Source organism: Aspergillus stella-maris (assembly GCF_047715825.1).
Source record: "Aspergillus stella-maris strain CBS 113639 unplaced genomic scaffold BDV14scaffold_17, whole genome shotgun sequence".
Lineage (NCBI taxonomy): Eukaryota > Fungi > Ascomycota > Eurotiomycetes > Eurotiales > Aspergillaceae > Aspergillus > Aspergillus stella-maris.
In genome coordinates this window covers 33601-52358 of record NW_027396811.1, presented here as the reverse complement: position 1 = coordinate 52358, position 18758 = coordinate 33601, and the positions used below count along the sequence as shown (strand labels likewise).

The 18758-nt window shown below is 48.6% G+C and overlaps 7 protein-coding genes across 7 annotated transcripts; 2 read left to right on the top strand and 5 right to left on the bottom strand.

Annotated features, from left to right (window-relative positions):
• Positions 1-149: 149 nt before the first annotated feature.
• Positions 150-1172, bottom strand: BDV14DRAFT_207830 (O-methyltransferase; the record flags this gene model as incomplete). Its single annotated transcript, XM_073775248.1, has 3 exons — positions 1086-1172; positions 250-1002; positions 150-191 (listed from the first exon to the last, which is right to left on the bottom strand). The coding sequence occupies exons 1-3, from the start codon at positions 1122-1124 to the stop codon at positions 150-152; spliced, it is 834 nt and encodes a 277-aa protein (XP_073629696.1). The 5' UTR covers positions 1125-1172.
• A 3958-nt stretch (positions 1173-5130) lies between these two features.
• On the bottom strand, positions 5131-5636 carry BDV14DRAFT_198540 (uncharacterized protein; the record flags this gene model as incomplete). Its single annotated transcript, XM_073772992.1, has 2 exons — positions 5131-5412; positions 5538-5636. 2 exons carry the CDS (start codon positions 5634-5636, stop codon positions 5131-5133), a joined length of 381 nt encoding a protein of 126 aa, XP_073629695.1.
• Positions 5637-7571: 1935 nt separating this feature from the next.
• BDV14DRAFT_198539 (major facilitator superfamily domain-containing protein) lies at positions 7572-9547 on the bottom strand (the record flags this gene model as incomplete). The annotated part of the gene is made up of 10 exons (XM_073772991.1): positions 7572-7705; positions 8128-8235; positions 8300-8351; positions 8434-8487; positions 8565-8724; positions 8794-8918; positions 8976-9057; positions 9119-9198; positions 9258-9335; positions 9404-9547. The coding sequence occupies 10 exons, from the start codon at positions 9545-9547 to the stop codon at positions 7572-7574; spliced, it is 1017 nt and encodes a 338-aa protein (XP_073629694.1).
• A 1866-nt stretch (positions 9548-11413) lies between these two features.
• Positions 11414-12485, bottom strand: BDV14DRAFT_198538 (uncharacterized protein; the record flags this gene model as incomplete). The annotated part of the gene is made up of 2 exons (XM_073772990.1): positions 11414-11795; positions 11848-12485. The coding sequence occupies 2 exons, from the start codon at positions 12483-12485 to the stop codon at positions 11414-11416; spliced, it is 1020 nt and encodes a 339-aa protein (XP_073629693.1).
• A 1206-nt stretch (positions 12486-13691) lies between these two features.
• BDV14DRAFT_170519 (uncharacterized protein) lies at positions 13692-15434 on the top strand. Its single transcript, XM_073768218.1, has 2 exons — positions 13692-14462; positions 14510-15434. Exons 1-2 carry the CDS (start codon positions 13908-13910, stop codon positions 14744-14746), a joined length of 792 nt encoding a protein of 263 aa, XP_073629692.1. The 5' UTR covers positions 13692-13907; the 3' UTR covers positions 14747-15434.
• On the bottom strand, positions 15115-16364 carry BDV14DRAFT_34348 (NAD(P)-binding protein). The gene is made up of 4 exons (XM_073776588.1): positions 16151-16364; positions 15823-16088; positions 15433-15752; positions 15115-15380 (listed from the first exon to the last, which is right to left on the bottom strand). The coding sequence occupies exons 1-4, from the start codon at positions 16190-16192 to the stop codon at positions 15184-15186; spliced, it is 825 nt and encodes a 274-aa protein (XP_073629691.1). The 5' UTR covers positions 16193-16364; the 3' UTR covers positions 15115-15183.
• A 234-nt stretch (positions 16365-16598) lies between these two features.
• Positions 16599-18362, top strand: BDV14DRAFT_170516 (Zn(II)2Cys6 transcription factor). Its single transcript, XM_073768217.1, has 4 exons — positions 16599-16663; positions 16732-16977; positions 17024-17107; positions 17168-18362. The coding sequence occupies exons 1-4, from the start codon at positions 16630-16632 to the stop codon at positions 18310-18312; spliced, it is 1509 nt and encodes a 502-aa protein (XP_073629690.1). The 5' UTR covers positions 16599-16629; the 3' UTR covers positions 18313-18362.
• The last annotated feature ends 396 nt before the right edge of the window (positions 18363-18758 follow it).

Below are 18758 nucleotides of genomic sequence, written 5' to 3'. Positions count from 1 at the left end.
GGAGTCGAGGAAGGTCCTGGCGACGGGAAGTCTGGTCTGCCCCGCCAAACCACCCGCAACCACGGCCTTTGATTTCCGAGCTCTCGGTCCGGCTTGCATCGGGGACATTCTTCCCTTTCTGTTCATTTCGGTATCTCTCCTCCTACTACTTATGCTTGTACGCCCACGCAGTGCGTGACTTCAATCGCATCCTATCCCAACAATCAGTACATCATCTACTTTCGAGAATGAATAAAAAGGGTTACTCACATGATGCCCCTTTGGCTGCCTCAACACACTCTCGTAAACCAGATTCGGATCCCCCAGTATCTCAAACCGCGGCGCATTCTCATCGCCCATATAAGAGTCCACCGTCCTCTCATTGAACCCTTCCATCTCATATGCCTTGACTGGTCCCTTAGCTGCCTCTTCCTTCTTCTTCTCAACTGAACTCCGCACGTACTCCAGGTAAGGCGGGTTCCCCGGGAATATGACATTATCAGCCGCGATCACACTGATACCGGGAATGATCTTGCCCAATTGCTCGCAGAGTTTCAAATCAAGCGTATAAGCCGGTTTATAATGATCAATAAACAACAACTCAACATGCTGAACCTCCCCACTCTCAAACAACTGGTTCAAGAGAACATCACTCCTCCCCACCAAGACACGCACAAAATCTCTCAACCCAGCAAGTTCAATAAGCATATTCGCGATCGCCGCCCACTCAGGGTTAAGCTCAAGACTGAAGTACTTCCTCCCTCCATTTCGGCGCACTGCGTCGCCGTATAATATGGCGGAGTACCCGACGTAGCAGCCTAGTTCGATCATGGTTGACGGCTTGTTCTTTTCGATTAGCTCTGTCACGATGGGGCCTTTTGCTGGGCCGACGGTCATGAAGTGGTATGTTTGGCTGAATTCGTCGATGAGGTTTAGCACTGCCTGGGGGTTTCCGCGGATGGAGGGGAGTGTTGGGTGGCTGTAGATGAAGTGGAGGAGTTTCATTTCGCGGCCGGGTTCGCGCTGGGGGTGTTAGTATACACGATTTAACATATGTGGGGGAGGGAAGAAATGTGAGGAGGAGAAGGGAGGAGAAGGGGGCATACAGAACGAGGAGGCTTCGATTGAGACATAGGGGCAGACATAGCGACGGCTTTGGTATTGTTGATTGATAGGTACGTGCTGAGGATCTGATAATCTGATAATAATAAACCACCCCAAAAACCACCGGGGTCTAGAGTTCCTTTATACCCGAGTAGAGAAGGCAATCACCTACGCTTACTCCCTATGAAGGGTACGATCAGCCCTAACCCACCCACCCACCAACAAAGCACCGACCACAATACGGAGCTGTCCAACCCCGAAAGCTGAAATGACGTTATCTCCGCCCATCCAACTGACAGGACCCAAACCCAGATGAGTCAAAAAAGAAAGACCCGGATTTCCCAGACTCGCAGGTAGCTGTCAGTGTCCGCACTCGATGTGCTCTGTGGAGAAGTGACGCTGTCCTGCGCTGATCGGAGTATACTTCCCGTCGACGGATAGGGTAGATAGTCCCGACTCGGAGTTAGGGGAGCCCCGAGGGTCGGATTTAGTTTACTTTTGGGGTACTTGGTATACAAATACGTCGGGATTAGAGTGAGTCAGTCGGGTAATCAGGATGATTTTCGGGAGAAAGGATGTGAGGTTTTGCCTGGAGATGGTGATAGCGTTCTTGGCTGTGATTGTGAGACTGTATATGGTTTTTGCGTTGAAGCCACCGCGATGGAATTTGAGTGCTCTAGATTTGAGATTGAATTGATGACGCAAAATTATTACTGCTCAGCGAAAAATTGAAGAAGCAAGAAATCAGATTTATTGTTTATCCAGACTCCAGAGCTATCTATGCCACAGAGAGAGCTCGGACATAACGTCAAGATCTCAACTGACGCAATCTGATAAGATTATCTGATTATCCCACTCCGAGTCCCGGGTATGTTGTCCAGGTATAGCTAGACCTAAGTAGAATGGCCAGGCCTGGCCGATCCGGGTAGGAACTGTGATATCGCTGTATTTCTGCCTTTTGCTTCGACCATACTATAAGTACCTACTCTTGTCTGCGGTCACCAGTGTGACGCTCACATCTTCTAGATTGGCTTATGCCTAGGGCTGTGTTCCACGAGGGTGTAATCATGAAATTTAAAGTTTTGTGAGCTGATGCTTTGCCACAAAGATAGGTAGGTAAAGACGAGGTACCCTTAGATGCTGCAGTCAGGGAGCGTACTAGGAACTGGGCTGGAACTGAACAGCTCTTTCCCGGCGGGGTGGAAATCTGCCGCGGGTCGTTCCTTCCTTTTTAACTCATTGATCCTCGCCATTCATATAGGAAGGAGCGACCAATTTCCAGGTGGAAATGAGCCGTGTTTCCTCCATGTTTGATAGGTACAATACTGTCCCAGCTTTGTATCCATGATGATTATGCGTGGCGGATGAAATCTCTCGCCTTTTGATATTCCAGACAGCTCTCAGAAACGCAAGGCTGCTTCCTTATCTTGCAGGCCTTATCAGCCTGGAAATCAGTCATCCAAAAAGATATGACTGGAAAAGTGCAGCTCATGATGGCACCGCAAGGCTGTAGACAGGATATGGGAAATCTAAAATTTGTGTGTATGATAGCTAGAAAAGACGCTCATTCCATGATGGGATTTTTCGTGGGGCCAGGGCACCACCTTTTGACCGATATAATCAGCCCTAACATAGGCAATGACAAGCTCTCACTTCATATGTTCCACAATCTGCGCCTCACTCTTGCCAACACTTGGCCCTCTAAAATTCGTACTCATGCGCATCTTCTCCTCATGCTGAACATATTTCAGCGGCCGCTTCACACATATAGTATCAGGTTCCTTCGTGACAAACAGGGACGGCTGCGAGCGATAGTACGCGCCCAGGTCTTCCAATGTGCGGTTTGTTAGAGGGTTGTGAGTGAATGTCGTGGAGAGCTAGGGCTAAGTGTAGGAAAAACGAACCAGTCCCAGGATAGAAGACGTATATAACCGGAATATACGCCGCATTGTCCACACGATCCAGAATCTCCACGCGATTTTCTGGATTCCAGTTGGTGTAATTTCGACGACAATGAAGTTTGTTATCCTGCATTGCATTCTCTGCGCTAGCCAGCCAGCCAGCCCACTTGCTCTTTCTCAACGATAGATGGTATATATGTATGGGTAGGAACACTAACCAATTCCTAGCCGTCGCCACAGCTGCCGTCTCAGAGCGCAAGGGCAATTAACTAATCTCTGTAGGATAAAGTCAAGGGACAGAAAGCATCCCCAATTCAAAAGAGATATAATGAAGGAAGAAGAATGCAATAGATGCGGATCCAAAACCTTCTGCCATCCTTACCTCTCAATTCCGCAAACCGCAATAGAATCGTTATCACTAGGACACACACAAACTGTCCCGCTGTAGAAGAGAGCATAAGCCCGCGTCTTCCAACCGACTCAACAAGCGGGACAGTTAGCGCCGTAAAGACGAAATAAGTGACTGAGTTGCATGCTGTTTGGAGGCGCGCTGTACCCTGATAATCCTGCCCAAGGCATCCCCGGCACTCACGACGGGAGGCCTGGCAGGGAGACTGGCCTGGGTGATCAATGGAAGCGCTCTAGTGCGTACAATGGGGACAAGATCATGCAGGCCGGACGACGACTCGCAAGCCAGGCAGTAAGTCCTAACCTACCTTTCAAAAATCATCTTATCCGTCTTTTTGAAACACTACAATAGTTGCTAAAATTTAGCGCTTTCGGCGCTCGGCGTTCTACCTAGTGGGCGAGGCACGGTCTGGATGCTTACGCGTACGTCTACAATGTCCTGCTCCACGAGAAGTGGTGGCAGTACGGTGCACAAGAGCAGGACGGTATCGCCTTCTTCAAGAACGTTACATTGTCCGAGTCGCTCTCCCCCTCCGACTAGGCGGATCAGAAACTTACCTTGGAGCCATTGAGCTACCTGATGAGCAGCATGTTGATCAGCTTCGTTAACACACTGAGCCCTAACAATATCCTGTGTAAGTCTTGTTATTCAAATTGACACTGTTTTTCCTTGGACGATTCCTTGAATATGCTAATAACAGGTTTTTTTTTGCGTGCAGCGGGAACTTCCACGCCTTGGCCTGCTTATAGCCTCCATGATCCCCAGACTCTCGTCTTCGACGTCAATGCCACTCAGCTGCAACGCGTCCAGAAAGATGACCTCCGGAGAGATGTCATTGCCTACTGGATGGAGTCATTTATGACTGGGGAAAGGTAGGGCCTTGCAGGATAATCAAGGTAGATTGTACCCAGCTTGGATATACAATAAGTCGACGGGAGTTGTCTTTAGCTAGCTAGAAGAGTGGCTGGTCGTCGGGCGCATAGAGCACAGAGATCTACGTCCGTCATCAAGGTGTGTATATGCGTGTTACTTGTGATATTGAATAAGAGATCATTACGTACAGGTAGATATACACTTTGTAATCCGAATGCCGAATGCCCGTCGAGGCTCCTATTTTACATCGATTCCAGGCCGGCAATGATAGTAAAGCCAGCTGGCCCGTTCGAATTAATAGTAAACCCCCAGTAAAAGCTCAAAAAAAAAAAAAAAAAAAAAAAAAAAAAAAAAAAAAAAAAAAAAAAAAAAAAAAAAAAAAAAAAAAAACCAATGAACCGCGACACATCAATACCAATTACTCGGCTTTCCTTGAAGCCATTGAACGACGTTACATCCACGTTGAAATTATTGGTCATATTCCAGTTTACGGTAAAGCCTTGCACCTCGCATAGATGACCAAGGCCGAGCGGTCTTAACACAGTATGACCTTGCTCTGAGCGCATAAACGACGCCATGGTTCCAATTTCAACACTAAATGGATGGGAGTCCATTGTTTGCATGAGAGAACAGATTTCATCATGTGCAACCTCGCTTCTCTCTAATGCCTATGGCATGGTGTAGCTTATCTTGTCTTCTGCTGTGTGTGCCGATACTATACCATACTCAATAATGCGATAAATGTACCAAAACACTAACCTATCATATTCGACCAGCGCAACTTCTATCTGTAGGGCATTCTTGCATGGCTTTCAGAGGGCTAGGGTGCTTTATGATGGGACTTTTCTTCTCACTGTGAAAGATTCAGGCACCTACCAAATCAAGAGGCCTTCCACGATATGTCGCATATGTCGACCAGCTGGCTGCAATAGAGCCTAGGTAGAAAACGGTGAAGGTCATGTTGGCCATCTTGCCGCGGTGAGTCGGGTATGCGGTCTCGGTGATAATAACGGGGGCTGGGATGGACGCAGATGACATGCCCAGGCCGACACAGAATCGTGAGACGACGAATGTGGTGAGGTTGTGGCAGGCTGCTTGCATGATTGAGGCCCGGATCATGATAACGAGGCCCAAGAGCAGTGCCAGCTTTCTGCCAAATTTGTCAGAGAGGCTGGATATGTATAGGCAGGATACGGTCTTTAAAGAGAGAAAAAGGAGCCAGATAGTTCATGATGGTTATGTGTTGCCTTATATGGGAGGGGGGTCCATACCGCACCAATTGTCAAAATGGCATTGAGAAGACCCAGGAGGCTGCTGCTTGGGTTGCCAAAGTAGCTGATCCAGTTGCCCAGTGCCTGGAGCCCGTTCATCATGGAGGCATCAAAGCCCAAAGCCGATCATGAAAGCAAAGGAAATAGTAAAAGGAGATTAAGTTTAAGGAGATGGGCATGTCGAAACCATGCTTATCGGATTGAGGCAGCACAGAGGCAAGGTCAAGCTCCACCTCTTTGTCTCTGCATCGTTGACCTTGTTGGCTTCCATGATGGCTCGTGTACAGAGGCAACTGGGTGGTCAGCACAGTCCTATGCCTGGCTTTTTCATAACCGATTTTGTCTTCTGGCACATTGCTTGGTTCAGGGGTATCTGGTGAATGACGCTTGTCGGCTGCGTTCCCCCGAGGAGTTGTTGGTTCAAGTAGAGAACGGGAAGCTAAGACATCACCAGGGCTCTCGATAGGCACGTATCTTCTCTTGCTGGGATGGAAGGTGCATTGCGCTTTGCGAGAAGCACAATAAGTGCATGGAAGATTACCGTCGCCCTGTACGGGTGCCGGGAGTCAGCAGCCGGTGGGGATTGTGGTCGGGGACGGAATGCAGACTAGGTAAGTACCTTGACTTTACGAAGGCGGCAGAGAGAACATGCAATTGCAGATCTTCGAGGACATTTCCGGGAATTGGCGCCTGGAGTGGGATATATTGTGGCTGGGTCCATTGGTATGCGTTCGCTTTATGTTGAGATAAGCGAGGGATGGATAACGGGCACTGGGGATAGGCCCCAATATAAACCCAACGATATCCGGCTGCGCGGAGCCTTGATCCGAGTTAAGAGTTCCGAAATTGGTTGGAGCTTCCATTTTATGGCTCACTTGAAGCAGCATGATCGTACTCTGTTGTTCTCGTGGAGAATACGGAATATGAGGAAGGTTATATTGGCTCCTTGCCCAACCCGCGATCCAGTGGTTTTGAATAGCTACAAAGAACCCTTGCCTACAACTGCAAAATCGAACTGCCAGTGGGGCATTGTACAGTGGAACATTAAGGGTTGATACCACCTCCTGGCATAGATCTTGAATTTCAGAGCCTGGGACTCCCACTTTCCAAGCGGCAGAATTCCAGGTCCTCATGTCGTGCCGACTCACACATCGCTATATCTTTTACAATTTACTACTATTCCAACACACTGAACCACGTCAGACAGAAAGAATCCCGAAGTTGAGGCGTAAGAAGGCACCAAAGGGGATCTGCCGCACGAGCTCGCGCGAGCTCGGCTGCTATCCGAGTCATCCATTATTGCAAACGGCCAATTAGTTGCAGTCCTGAGTATAAGTATGACTACACAATTGGAGTAATAGATTTCTGTATCGTGGAACATGTCACTACGTCGAAGCCGTCGGACTTTTACGGCGTGCTAGTTCTATTAAAATGGACGGTTTCGACTACTATTCAACAGATTTCCTTCAATAATTAAGGCAACTAACAATAGACCATAACCTCCTCCAGTCGCAAGGCTGCTATCTCGCATACAAGATAATTTGAGTTCTTGGGCCTTGCCATAGTCTCAGATCATTTACTACCTACACACAATACCATCACCGTCTCCGGTTTCTATACCACCGAAACCGAGTGAGGAAGCGTGGTACCCAACATTGGAGGTCACATACTTTCAAACGTTGTCTCGCCCATCAGGGACATCCCGTTCATTTTTCCTCTTCCCGTTTCTCTCCTCTGTCCTAAATCCAACCCAGATCCCCACAAACGCCACAGCTGCAACGCATGCAAACCCCAAGTACAACTTCGCTCCAATCTGCCAATGAGGGGCTTCGGATGCCGGAAATGCAGCAATGGGAACAAAGGCGTTGAGTGTATAGGATATGATTGTTCCACTCGCAAAGAGGATGGTGCGTGCTTCGGGCTCATCCTGGAGGTGTGTCGAGGCCCAGGAGCAGAGGAGCATTAGGGAGACGCTGTTTTGTATATTTGCTTAGTAGACTTTCCGGGGATGGATAGGCATCGGAGGGAATGTACTTACGCGCCCATGTAATTGAGGTAATAGCCGGCCATATGGAGCCGGTCGTTCGCGGGTTGGATGGTTAGGATAATGAGGGATGTTATGTTGATTGTCTGAGAAGAAGCCCACGGGTCAGCGCACGTCCTCTGGGCTATACGCCGATTAGAATATTGGGTGGCTCACGGAATGAACAAGTAGAAAGGGGAAACGTCCAAATCGGTCACTTAGGCCACTGAAGAGTACTTCGATGACGAGCTGGATAGCTTGTCCGGCGATGGGTAGGTAGTTGAGCATTCCCACTGAGCTGACGTGAGGTATTTCGTCAGTCGCTAGGGCCTATATCATGGTATATATTATCCAAAGCGCCGTGGAACTTACTATCTTGCAGTTCCGTCATCATTCTTCAAGGACTTCAGCCACAAGTTGAAGTAGTTCGTTGGGACCGTATTGCTTCCGATGGGCCAGGAAACTAGAGACGGGAAATAGTTCCTTAGTATTTGTCCACGACTCCATTCTACCAAATGTGGAGGCTGATTCTAAGGCAGCGACATGATGTCGGTAGAAGTAACTTACGGACAATAGCCCAGAAGAACCAAATCTTAAACGTCCGTAGGAAACTCTTGAGTGTGATTCCTGTCTGGGGCTTCCGTCCTACTCGTCTCGCTCTTGCGAGTGCAATGTCTGAGGTTCATGGTCAGATCTAAATCTTGGACGACAGTGGGCTGTTAAAAAAGGGTTTCCATACCTATGTGCCGATCTTTGAGATAAAGCTTTGCGAGCGGGTTCGGGCGCTCCGGCTGTCAATCGAAATGAGACCCATTAGCTTCATCACAGTAAACGCAGAACATAGAAGGCCAGTGGAAGTCAGAAGCAGCATACATAGCCAGGAAGAAGAAAAAATGCTATCAGCGCAATAAAGATGGTGCAAACACCCTAGCGGAATGTGTGTTAGCGAATGATTCGAGCATTGTCGGAGATATCATGAGAGCAAGAGAGAAAACTAGACTCACATTGATTATAAAAGCCCATCTCCATCCAGCCCGACCAAGCGACCCATCCAGATTCGTAGCCAAGGAACCCTGGATAGCACCGGACAGCATGGCACCGACTGGCTGCGCAATGTTGTACAGACTCATTCGTAGAGCAAGCTCCTCTGGTAAGTACCATTGGCTGTAAAATGTCTGGTTGGCAAAATCCTCTCTTGACTCCATTCATGGTGCTTTTTGACAAGTATCTCACCTAATGATTGTATAGTAACCCGGCCATGTTGAACCCTCGAAGAAACCGACGAGGAACCGGAGACCGTAGACTTGGTTCTCGTTAGTCACGATTGATAGGCAGCAAGTGAAAACGCCCCAGAGAACCTACTAGATTAACGCTAGTCAGTGGGTATATGTGAAATACGGGCTATGGACACTGACCTCGCATGATGGAAGCCAAACAGAGGGACCAATGTAAGAGATGAGAATGCAAGATGGAAACAGCATGATCATGTAGCCGATGCTGAAGGATGATGAATATTAGCAATGAAGATAAATCTGACAGACGGATTCAAAACTCCTACTTGAAATATGTGGTAAAGTAGTTCAGCTCATTGCCGTAAAGCTTCAAGTCATCTTGCATGCCTGAAACATATGCGTTGCTCTAAATGACCGAATCATCAGCTCATGCCTCGGAAGCGATACCTATAGCGTACAACGTACAATATTGATTTGGTCAAGATACTTGAACACATAGCCGAGGAATCCTATCACTAGGAACCCCAAGTCTAGTCTCCATACCTGGGCAAAGAGCACGTTAGCAGACCACACGGATAGTTGTGAGGAGGCATGCGCCTTAGCTGCCATACAAATGCTCGCTCCTCTTTGGGATCAATTATGTCATTGTCATACTGGTCAACAGGGCCTTCAGACGGCGCCTCTTGTCTGCTTATCGTACTCTGCGCCGTCTTGCTCATAATCTCATCTCCGCTATTTGTAGCAAGGGATGACATTTTGCATTCGTGGTAACGCCCAAAAGAACTCCAGACGTGATTCTTTGAAATGCAAGCATCCCGGGAAACCGCACCTTAATACGCAGAGATATTGGAGACAAGTCTAGCTTATCAGTTTAAATTACACCATAGCAATGGCGTCAGCTGCACGACAGAATCGTGCTTTCGTCCTGACACCACCTACATATATCACGTGCTGGATGTCTTGATTTACGCCGCAGCTCCGTTTTACGGTAAAGGACTTACGATGTTTGAGTATTAAAGAATAGGTTCATCGATGCATGCATGCAACAGGTTCGCCTCTTTATAACAAACGAAACCCCGTCTGACTTCAATGCGGTACAAGGTCTGCGCGACCTCACGAAATCCCTTGCACAGAAGGCGTGATACTATAGGAGTTGGGGTACCTGCTACCAAGAGCCCTAATTTGTTTCAGTCTAACGTGCTGCATGTATGAGCAATAGACGAGTCGCGCCATTTTAGCCAAGGATTTTTATAACTACCACCAATATACATACTATAACCCTACAGTCATAGCAGGATGCGCAAGACATGTGCTAGGCAATAGAATATGAATCCCGTCTGTTGGCAAGTTCCAGATTACTGAATACACAGGAACTATATTTATTCCAAAAACTTCTAAATTCTGACACTCGAATGAACCTAAAAATTCACCCCCTCACACCCCTCATAAAAAACCCTCAACAAAATCCTCTCCTCCTCAAACAACCCCCCCTTCCACCAGCCTCATACATCAACAAGTCCCAACATCCGCAGACCCAGGCCCCGTCAGTCCCCCGGGCATGAAATATTTCTCAAAGCTTTTATACTCCTCATCATACACCAAAACGCCCTTCCTCAAACACCTTTTAAAGATAGCACATGCCCAGACGCGACTGTTCCCCGCTTTGGTCTTGAAAATTGTATCTTTGAACCGCTGGTATTTTGCGCCCTTAATATCCCTGCGAAACTCATGCCTAGATCGAGATGTGTACAGTTGTACTCTGTACACGGATACTCGGTGACGTCTGTTTTGGATTTTCCGTTTGGGGCTGGGTATGTGTAGAGCCAGCGGCATGTATAGCTTGTTAGGCCGTGCAGGATGATAATGTGGTTGTTTGGTGTTCCTTCTGAGGATCATTTCACGCCGACGTAGATCTTGTGGTCTTCGAGTGTTGGGTCTGAGGGTGTAGATTGACTTGGTCGGGCGAGGGAGTCGGTGAACCACTTTAAGTCGTCCTTTTCGTCGGCCACGGCTCTGACGAGGTCGTGGAAGTGTGATGGGAAATGGGAAGGGGCAGGAGGGGGGTTTTTTCTGGGCGAGCTTAGGCAGTCTGAAGCACATCTTTCAGCTCGGCAGTCGATTGTTGCTTTTGGTCGAGCTGTTCGTCTTGGAATGGTGATGAGATAAAGATGGAGTCAATGGGACATTCTTGGTATTCGAGTACCATTTTATTTCGCCCAGCCCTACCCTACCAGTCAATCCAAGTCTGAGAAGCAAATAAATGCATTACAAGACTATTCAGTTGTCCAAGGAAGTTTACAAAGAGCTGGAACAAGGGTGAAAGGACCTTTTATTGCTCTCGTTTGTAAGGAAGGAGTAGGTGGTCTTCTATGATAACAAAGCCTATCCTCAATGTAAAGATTGGAGCTCTCACCTCATGACAATGGCGGCTCTATTGAAAGCACGCGATACCGGATTTCTGCCGAAGACGATCGTCATTGTACAGTGCGCTGGGGCTTCCCTGTTTCACGGCGCTGAAGGAATCTTCTTTCGTAGCAGAAGAAGGAGTATAACGTCTTCTCAGAGCATTACATTGCATAGGGTGCATATCAACTACCAACAGACAATAAGATAATTGTAAACTACCCACCCCTGCCGTCCTGATGCCCTTGACTCAACCGCTTCAACATGGCCTGAAAGTCCATCGGAGGCGCTCTACTCCCCAGGATCTCCCTTCTCTTTGCCTCCGGTACACTCGGCAAGTATGTAAACCCCGAAACCTGATTGCCCTTCAACTTATCCCATATCCTCTTCTTCACGCCCCTAAGACTCTCGGGGTCCACAAGGTTAGACAAATTATAGTCTGCCTCGCGACCTTGCGCTTCAAGAGCTAGATACCCCGGTGCATACAGCTCGACATCTTCAGTCCATTGCTCACGGTTGCAGAGCGCTGTATCAGCGTCGAGCTGGTTTGCTTCTTTTGCGGAGGTGAGGATATCGAGGATTGGGAGGTCCATGTTTATTCTATATGATGTTAGCTTTGTCTAAAGAAATAGCAAAGTTCAGGACCACTCACGGTGTATTTTGATGTTTTTTGCCGCCGTCAGAACATACAATCTCTTCTATTTCCTTGCCGTTGACAGTGAGATCCATATACGGCCAGCGCATATTGAAGGGTCGGATCGGAATCGCATGTTTGACAGTGCCGTTTTGATTGAACTCAACGAGTGAAAGGCGTCCTGTTCCCAATCCCTCTTGGTCTATTAAGAAATATGGTCCTAGAAAGCCGTTGTAGACGACCGTTCCGGAGCGCGTAAGGTATATCGAGCTAAAGTCCGCCCTGTCAAGATAAGACCAGCGGGGGAAGTCCTCGAAGCTACTTCGGCTTCCATACATGGGGTTTAGGTCTAGAACGACGGGAATATATGCGTTTTCAAGACAATGTCCTGCCTCCGCATCGTGGCGGTAGAGTAGAATCGCGAGTTTTACCAGTCTAGCGCGGTTAAGCTCGTTCGTTGGGTTGATTGGGGCAAGGCATATGAGAGCACCGCGGTCATATTGCTGTATTGTCTCTTGTATCCGTTCTAATGCCGGTGGTGGATATCGAGGTTCTTCATTGTCCGCTGGGGTTTCGGCTCGGGTGTGGTACGACTGATTACCGACCTCAGCCTTGCGAAGGAACAGAATCATATGTGAGAGGAGCATACCATACATTTCGAAGGTCCTGGGTTGCAGAAGCCCATTGCTCGACGAGCTCCCGCCGCTGTCGCAGCTCGTATTCATCATTCACCTCGCTACGATCTTGATCAGGTAAAGCCCGAAAGCGAGGGATCCAGTTCTCCTAGTAAAAAATCAGGACCTCGATCATGACGTCCGGGTAGGTTGAAGTTGGAACTTGCCTGAACAAATAAAAGCCACCCCTTAACTTCCTCCTTAAGCTCCTCCATCGACAGATTACCCGCTGGATGCCCTTGAATAGATGACGGGATACCACTCGGCCAGTGCCTGGTTGGGACACTCATGATTTATAGAACTCCGACTTCACTGTAGATGATACGCGTGCAAGTGGATGGAATAAACTTTGCTCTCGATCTCAGGCACCAGCAGCACATCATTAGCCACGCCTCGAGCTACGTATCCATGGAACCGCACGCGCCCATGTGGGCCGAATCAGCTGGCTACCGTAACACCCACTGCAATAGTAAATATATATTGACCACTGAGAGTTGTCTAGACTCCAATCAATACAAAGGTCTAAAATAGCCATAGGTATCGTGTACTATCTGTCTTAGATTCTGAATATTATTACAAGATTAGAAAAACCTAAACGCTATTCAAAGTAAAAATAGGCTTGATATTTGCTCTTTATAATTACCCACGCTATAAGAAGAGAAATTGCTGGAGTGGAAGAGAGTAAGAACTTGTTCAGTTGTAATCTGCTTCGCAGTGCTCAACAGTCTGAGCTCTGGACTTCGAGACTGGAGAGAAGACCGTGCGCTGCATCTCTCTCCACACGTTCATTCTCCAAGTCTCCAACACAGTCAATAATTGGTCCCAGGAATGCCAGAAGCATGCACAATTCGGGGTTCCTGGAATGCGAGCACTGCGCTAAGCAGATCAATGTGACGAGTCCTTTCTTACAGAGTACACAGTCTGCGCACGACGAGATTGTTTTGTTTCTTTTTCATCCCGCACTTACCAGTCTCCGGAAAAGAACTCGATACTGCGAGTCATCAAGAGAAAGAAGTGGAGAATGTCCAATTGGGCTTAGAGCAGGAGTGGGTCGACATTGTTGAGGCCCGAAGCCCACGGTGAGATCGCCAGTTGGGAATGCACGGGCCGCGGTGAGGCAGGAGTGCAAGGGGTCTTATTTGAATTGGCTACTCTGTAATTCTCTATAGAATACCTTATAAACTATCATTCTCGTCCAGCGATTGCGCAGTCTTCTTTCAAGGTCAATGCTGGTGTGGAGTTAGGGCACTAAATTAGGGTGAGGGGTCAGGGCTAAAAGGGAAAGAAAGTGGAAAGTGCGGTGAACCTCAAACACGCCCAACGCCAACTCATCTTCCTTTCTTTGACTTCTTCGACCTCGTATCATGATACACTATCACCATATCTCCTAGCATTACCGCCATCATGTTACCAGGCGCATTTCCAGGCGAGGCGGAACCTCAGTCGTATGAGTCAGGGGGGTCTTCAGAGAACATCCTGTGCGACCAGATCAGAGACATCGTCGACGCGCTACATGATATTCGCGCGCAATTGGCAGAACAGAACAAATACCTGGATGTTCTGACCGAGAAATATGTAAAACCGCCGCCGCAAATTGTCTACGAGGATGGATGGGAGACAGAAGAGGACGCCGAGGCTGCGAGATTTGACGACAACGAGCCTCTGCAATGGGAGTCAAATCAATGGGATGATGAAGACCAATGGAACGATGAAGCAGATACCTTTGTCGAGGAAGAATCGGTCGACTTGCCGGTACCAGAAGACGCCAGGCAGCTTCAGTATGAGTTGACGAAAGTGCCGAGTCGCATCGAAGACGAAATTCGCAAGGAAAAGCTCACCGTTATTTCTGGAGAACCATCAAAAGAGCCTGTTCTGGCTATCGGCAATGACGAACACCATCTTCATCCTTCAGGATTCACCGACGCGACAGGGTACTATCTAACCGTCGGACTCGTAGCAGTAAGTTCGTATATGCGCACAGCTGAGGAACTCACTGACCATGACAGTCCCTTGTTTGTATGCATCTGTTCCACGGGAATAATACGCACTCTTCTCCGTCATCGCAGAATACCAACACTGTCATGCTCTTGCTCGTGGTTTACGCGCTGGCAACATGGGCAATTTGGTTCCTGCGAGACGCGCAGATGGTGAAAAGACTCTTAGGCGCTTGGAAGCCTTCAGACAATCCCCCAGTTGGTCAGAGAGCTGCGCGATCGCGACTGCCGGAGCTCATGATGGGTTAATCGGAAAACAGAACGACAAATAACAACGACAGCGATAGCAACAATGATTCTATGCTTGATGACCTGAGACAGCGACTGCTTTATTTTTCTGGCGAAGCGAAGGCGGCTGGGCCGTTTGATTGCATTTTTTGTACCGGCGCAAGATGTATTCTAGCGGGAAGCAAGATAACCACGACGCGAGCCATTTTTATCGTTCTTTTCTTTTTACATTTGCTCTGAATATGGATCGCTCCTTCCCGGAGTCAGGTGCGTGCTGCAGTCATCGTGAGGAAAGAGCGACTGGGACTGTGCTGAACTAAATAGCAAGTTACGGCTCTGTTCAGCGCCTGGGTACCTCAGCCACAAATGAGTGGGGAAGAAAATTCATCAAGTTCCTCTATTCTTTATATTGAGACTAGATCCTTCTCATACCACTAAACAGCTACTATATACAACTCTTATGAAATCCAAGTCTTCGTGTCACCCTTGTGAGAGTAAAACTTGCCACTATCTCCATTCTCGACACTCGACTTTTCAATCACAGCAAGAACGTCTTCGACTGCAATATCCACAGGTCTGGGCCCCTTGAAGCTAGGAGCATACTCCTGGAACTTTTGGAGCATTGGCGCCTGGAGAGCCAGCTGTTCTTCCGTCACTACAATCTTTTGTCAGCCAGAAACCCTAACCAGAGAGGAACATGCACATACTCTTGTCGTAGTGACCGGTATCAACAACGCCGGGACACAAGTTCAAGAACAAGACGCCATCCTTGGCGTACTCGATGCTGAACTTGGCCGTCGCCATGTTGGCTGCTATCTTGCTGATCGCGTAGGCGGACTGGACGTGGATGCCAAGGTTGACAGCGAGGCCTGTCTCGGCGTGACCACTGGAAATATGAATGACCTTCTTCACCGTTCCCTTCAGGATAAGAGGGATGAAGGTACTGAAGAGGTGGATGTTGCCGATGCAGTTGGTCTTGAAGTTGTTGAGGAGCAGCTCTTCGAAGGCCTGAGGATCCCTCTGGTCCCTGTTGGATTATTTGTTAGTTTAGGCTCCCAATCGTGTCACAGGGCATTTTTTGGGAGGGTTAGGCCTACAGAGCACTGGGACCATCGAACGCGTCGTCCCACGTGAGCCATGCGCCGTTGCCAATGAGGTAGTCTAAGGCACCGCCGGTGATCTTGGACGTCTCGGCGGCGGCGGCCTTGAGGGATTCCACGTCCGTGATGTCGCCCTGGACGAAGTGGACGTTTTTACGGTCAGACAATTCTTTCGCGGCGCGCTCGTCGGTCGCGGGTTTGTTGCGGACAAGGCCGATGATCGTGTTGGAGGGGTTGCTGGAAAGGTTGCGGACAAATTCCCACTATCAAGTAACAGAGTTAGCTGTGATTCCATTTGGAGACTCTGATTTCGACGGGTACATACACCAATTCCTCTGGAGGCTCCGCTGATCAAGTAGGAAGACATGGTGAGTACGGCTTTTACGGTTGGTAGTTGTTTGCTATGGAAGTTGCTGCTGCTGATGAAGATCAAAGGCAATCGAAACGTGCAGTTTTATACCTTCTCTACCATACACCGCCATCGTTGTGATTTCAAAGCAGCATTCCAAAGTATTCTTCCATTTGAGCATCCGATGTCTGTATCAGCTCTCATGGCCAATCTTCACGATAAGTCCCCTGAAACTAGCGCCGCAAAAACCTGCCGCCAAGCAGCTGAAGAGGATAAGCTTAATACGAATCATCCCCTCATTGGCCTCGCCGTAGCAAGGCCTCCAACTGGACGGAGTGACGGACTAGGGCTGACCTCAGCCGCACCCATTTGTAAGCCTGCCACCCCCATAAATGCATCGACTGGCAACTTTTCGCGAAATGTCATCAACCAAGAAAGATACTCATCACTGACTCATGAACATGGCAAGAAGTTGCGGCACTTGTCGAGGTATTTCGCATGTTCATTCCATCACTTTCTTCAAAGGTATGGTTGCGAGCTGACGCTGAAAAATCCAGACCGGCGAATCGCCTGCGATAAGGCTCTCCCCGCATGCTCCCAATGCCGTCAATCAAGCCGAAAATGCAAGGGCTATGGGATCCGTCTGTCCTGGCCACGTGCAAATGATCCGAAACGTGCTGTGGTCTGTCGGGCGCCTGTTCGACTTTCGAAGCCTAACGCAGTAAGGGGGTTTCAGTTCCAGGTTAATGCGTCGTCTTGGGATATCGAGGTGCACCATAATGTACTGGGGTCGTTATCTACTTGTAAGTACTCTTTGTATCGAGCCTTACTGGATTCTGACAGCTCAAGTTCCGGCAAAACCAAGTACTATAACCCCCCTCCCCTTCGACGCCTTCGAATACAATGACTCCGAAGGCCAATTATTCGAGTACTGTAAGTACCCCCCGATCCACCCATCCCAATACCAACCCCATCTAACTAATCCCTATCAAGTCAAAACAACAGCCTCCAAAAGCCTCCCCATCCTCGGCCACAACCCCACAGACCTAGGCTCTCTCCTCCTCCGCATCTCCTTCACCACAACCAGCCCCGCAACCCTCGCCGTCCGCACCGCCATCCTCGCCTACGCCTCAATCCATCTCCACGGCGTACAAGGCCAAGCATTCGACCTCAAAATAGCCGCGCTCAACTCCCTACGCACCGCCTCAAACAAATGCATAAAGGGCTTCGAACACCTCCACCTCGCGGCTGGGATGCTCCTCTGCTCCTTCGATATCCACCGCGCGGCATGTACGTCTGGCCAATGGCGCTTCTACATCAAAGGCGTCAAGAGCGTTATTGGTCATTATTATCTCTTGGAGTATATGCAGGGGCATCGGAGGGGTGTTAGTTCTGATATTGCGATGTTGCTGGATTGGGTAAAGTATCATGATGCTCTGGCACGATTTAGTTCACTCCATTGGTATCGCGAAAGGGCGAATGTTTGTTTTCCAACACAGATCTGCCTCGAGGTGCATGCGCGCTATCAAGGGTTTACGGCTGAGTCGTTGCGCAACCCGGGGTCGAGAGCGGAGCTTGCGGTTACATTGATGCAGGTTCTTGAGTATGGGTGTGAGGCGCTGACGGGACGGTTAAAGGCTGCTGGTGCGAAGATTGATTACTCGATCCAGAACCTATACCAGTTATTGCAACCAGTCCCCTTTTCACCGACGGATGATATAACATTTGAATTATTCTACCACGCTATCCTCGTCTACCTTAATCGCGCAAGCCGGCATACGCTTGAACCCGCCTCAACGACCCAGAAACGAATCGAGCGGGCATTCAGCCTCTTTGGAACAATCGATGTTCTTCCGCGCCAATTCCCGCTCTTTATTCTAGGAGCCGAAGCACGTACCGATGAGGAACGGTGCTTGGTGTTGAAGTTATTTGACAGGACTGAAAAGGATGACTCGTCGCGCTCGTTGTTTCTGGTCAGGGAGTTTGTGAATATGGTTTGGGTGCAGAAGGATTTGACACTTGATGAGGGTGGTGGGAGTGGGAGTGATAGTGAGAAGGGGCCGGAGATAGGACTAAGGTACAAGGAAACCTTCAATGCTGCATTGGGCGTTACGATGATCTTGCCGCCTTTTGTTTAGTCCTCCTGGTTCTAGTCCTAAATGTTTTGGATGGGAGATATGGAAATAGAATTGCGAATTTTGTGGTTGCATAATCAACGTGTAAGATAGCTTACTGTGAGCCCTAAATCGTCAGGATATATATAATTGTGTCACGTGAAGATGGAACACCTTGTACGTCTTTTAGACGCAGCAGCCTCTTGGTACCTTTGTCAAACCGTTATAATCAGATTAACATAGATACTTGATGGTCATACGACCCCTCGTGCAACATTCTTTATCTCCGACTTCTATGTTCTGAGATGATGCTATAATGACCTATCGCACGCAATGCTTACCCGCGCGGCACGTGGACAGGGTTCCCCAACCGTGCATGCCAGTTGATCATCATGGAAGTATGATCATTCTTGGAGTATATGGTGTAATCGCCGATGTCCGACTCTTGTAACTTTGACTACTATGGTTAG

Coding starts and splice junctions, on each gene's coding strand:
- BDV14DRAFT_170519 (XM_073768218.1), top strand. CDS start 13,908: ATGTTACCAGGCGCATTTCCAGGCGAGGCGGAACCTCAGTCGTATGAG. Junction 14,463..14,509: donor TAACCGTCGGACTCGTAGCA/GTAAGTTCGTAT, acceptor TGACCATGACAG/TCCCTTGTTTGTATGCATCT.
- BDV14DRAFT_34348 (XM_073776588.1), bottom strand. CDS start 16,192: ATGTCTTCCTACTTGATCAGCGGAGCCTCCAGAGGAATTGGT. Junction 16,089..16,150: donor GAGCCTCCAGAGGAATTGGT/GTATGTACCCGT, acceptor GTTACTTGATAG/TGGGAATTTGTCCGCAACCT. Junction 15,753..15,822: donor TTCGATGGTCCCAGTGCTCT/GTAGGCCTAACC, acceptor ATAATCCAACAG/GGACCAGAGGGATCCTCAGG.
- BDV14DRAFT_170516 (XM_073768217.1), top strand. CDS start 16,630: ATGAACATGGCAAGAAGTTGCGGCACTTGTCGAG. Junction 16,664..16,731: donor AAGTTGCGGCACTTGTCGAG/GTATTTCGCATG, acceptor TGAAAAATCCAG/ACCGGCGAATCGCCTGCGAT. Junction 16,978..17,023: donor ACTGGGGTCGTTATCTACTT/GTAAGTACTCTT, acceptor TGACAGCTCAAG/TTCCGGCAAAACCAAGTACT.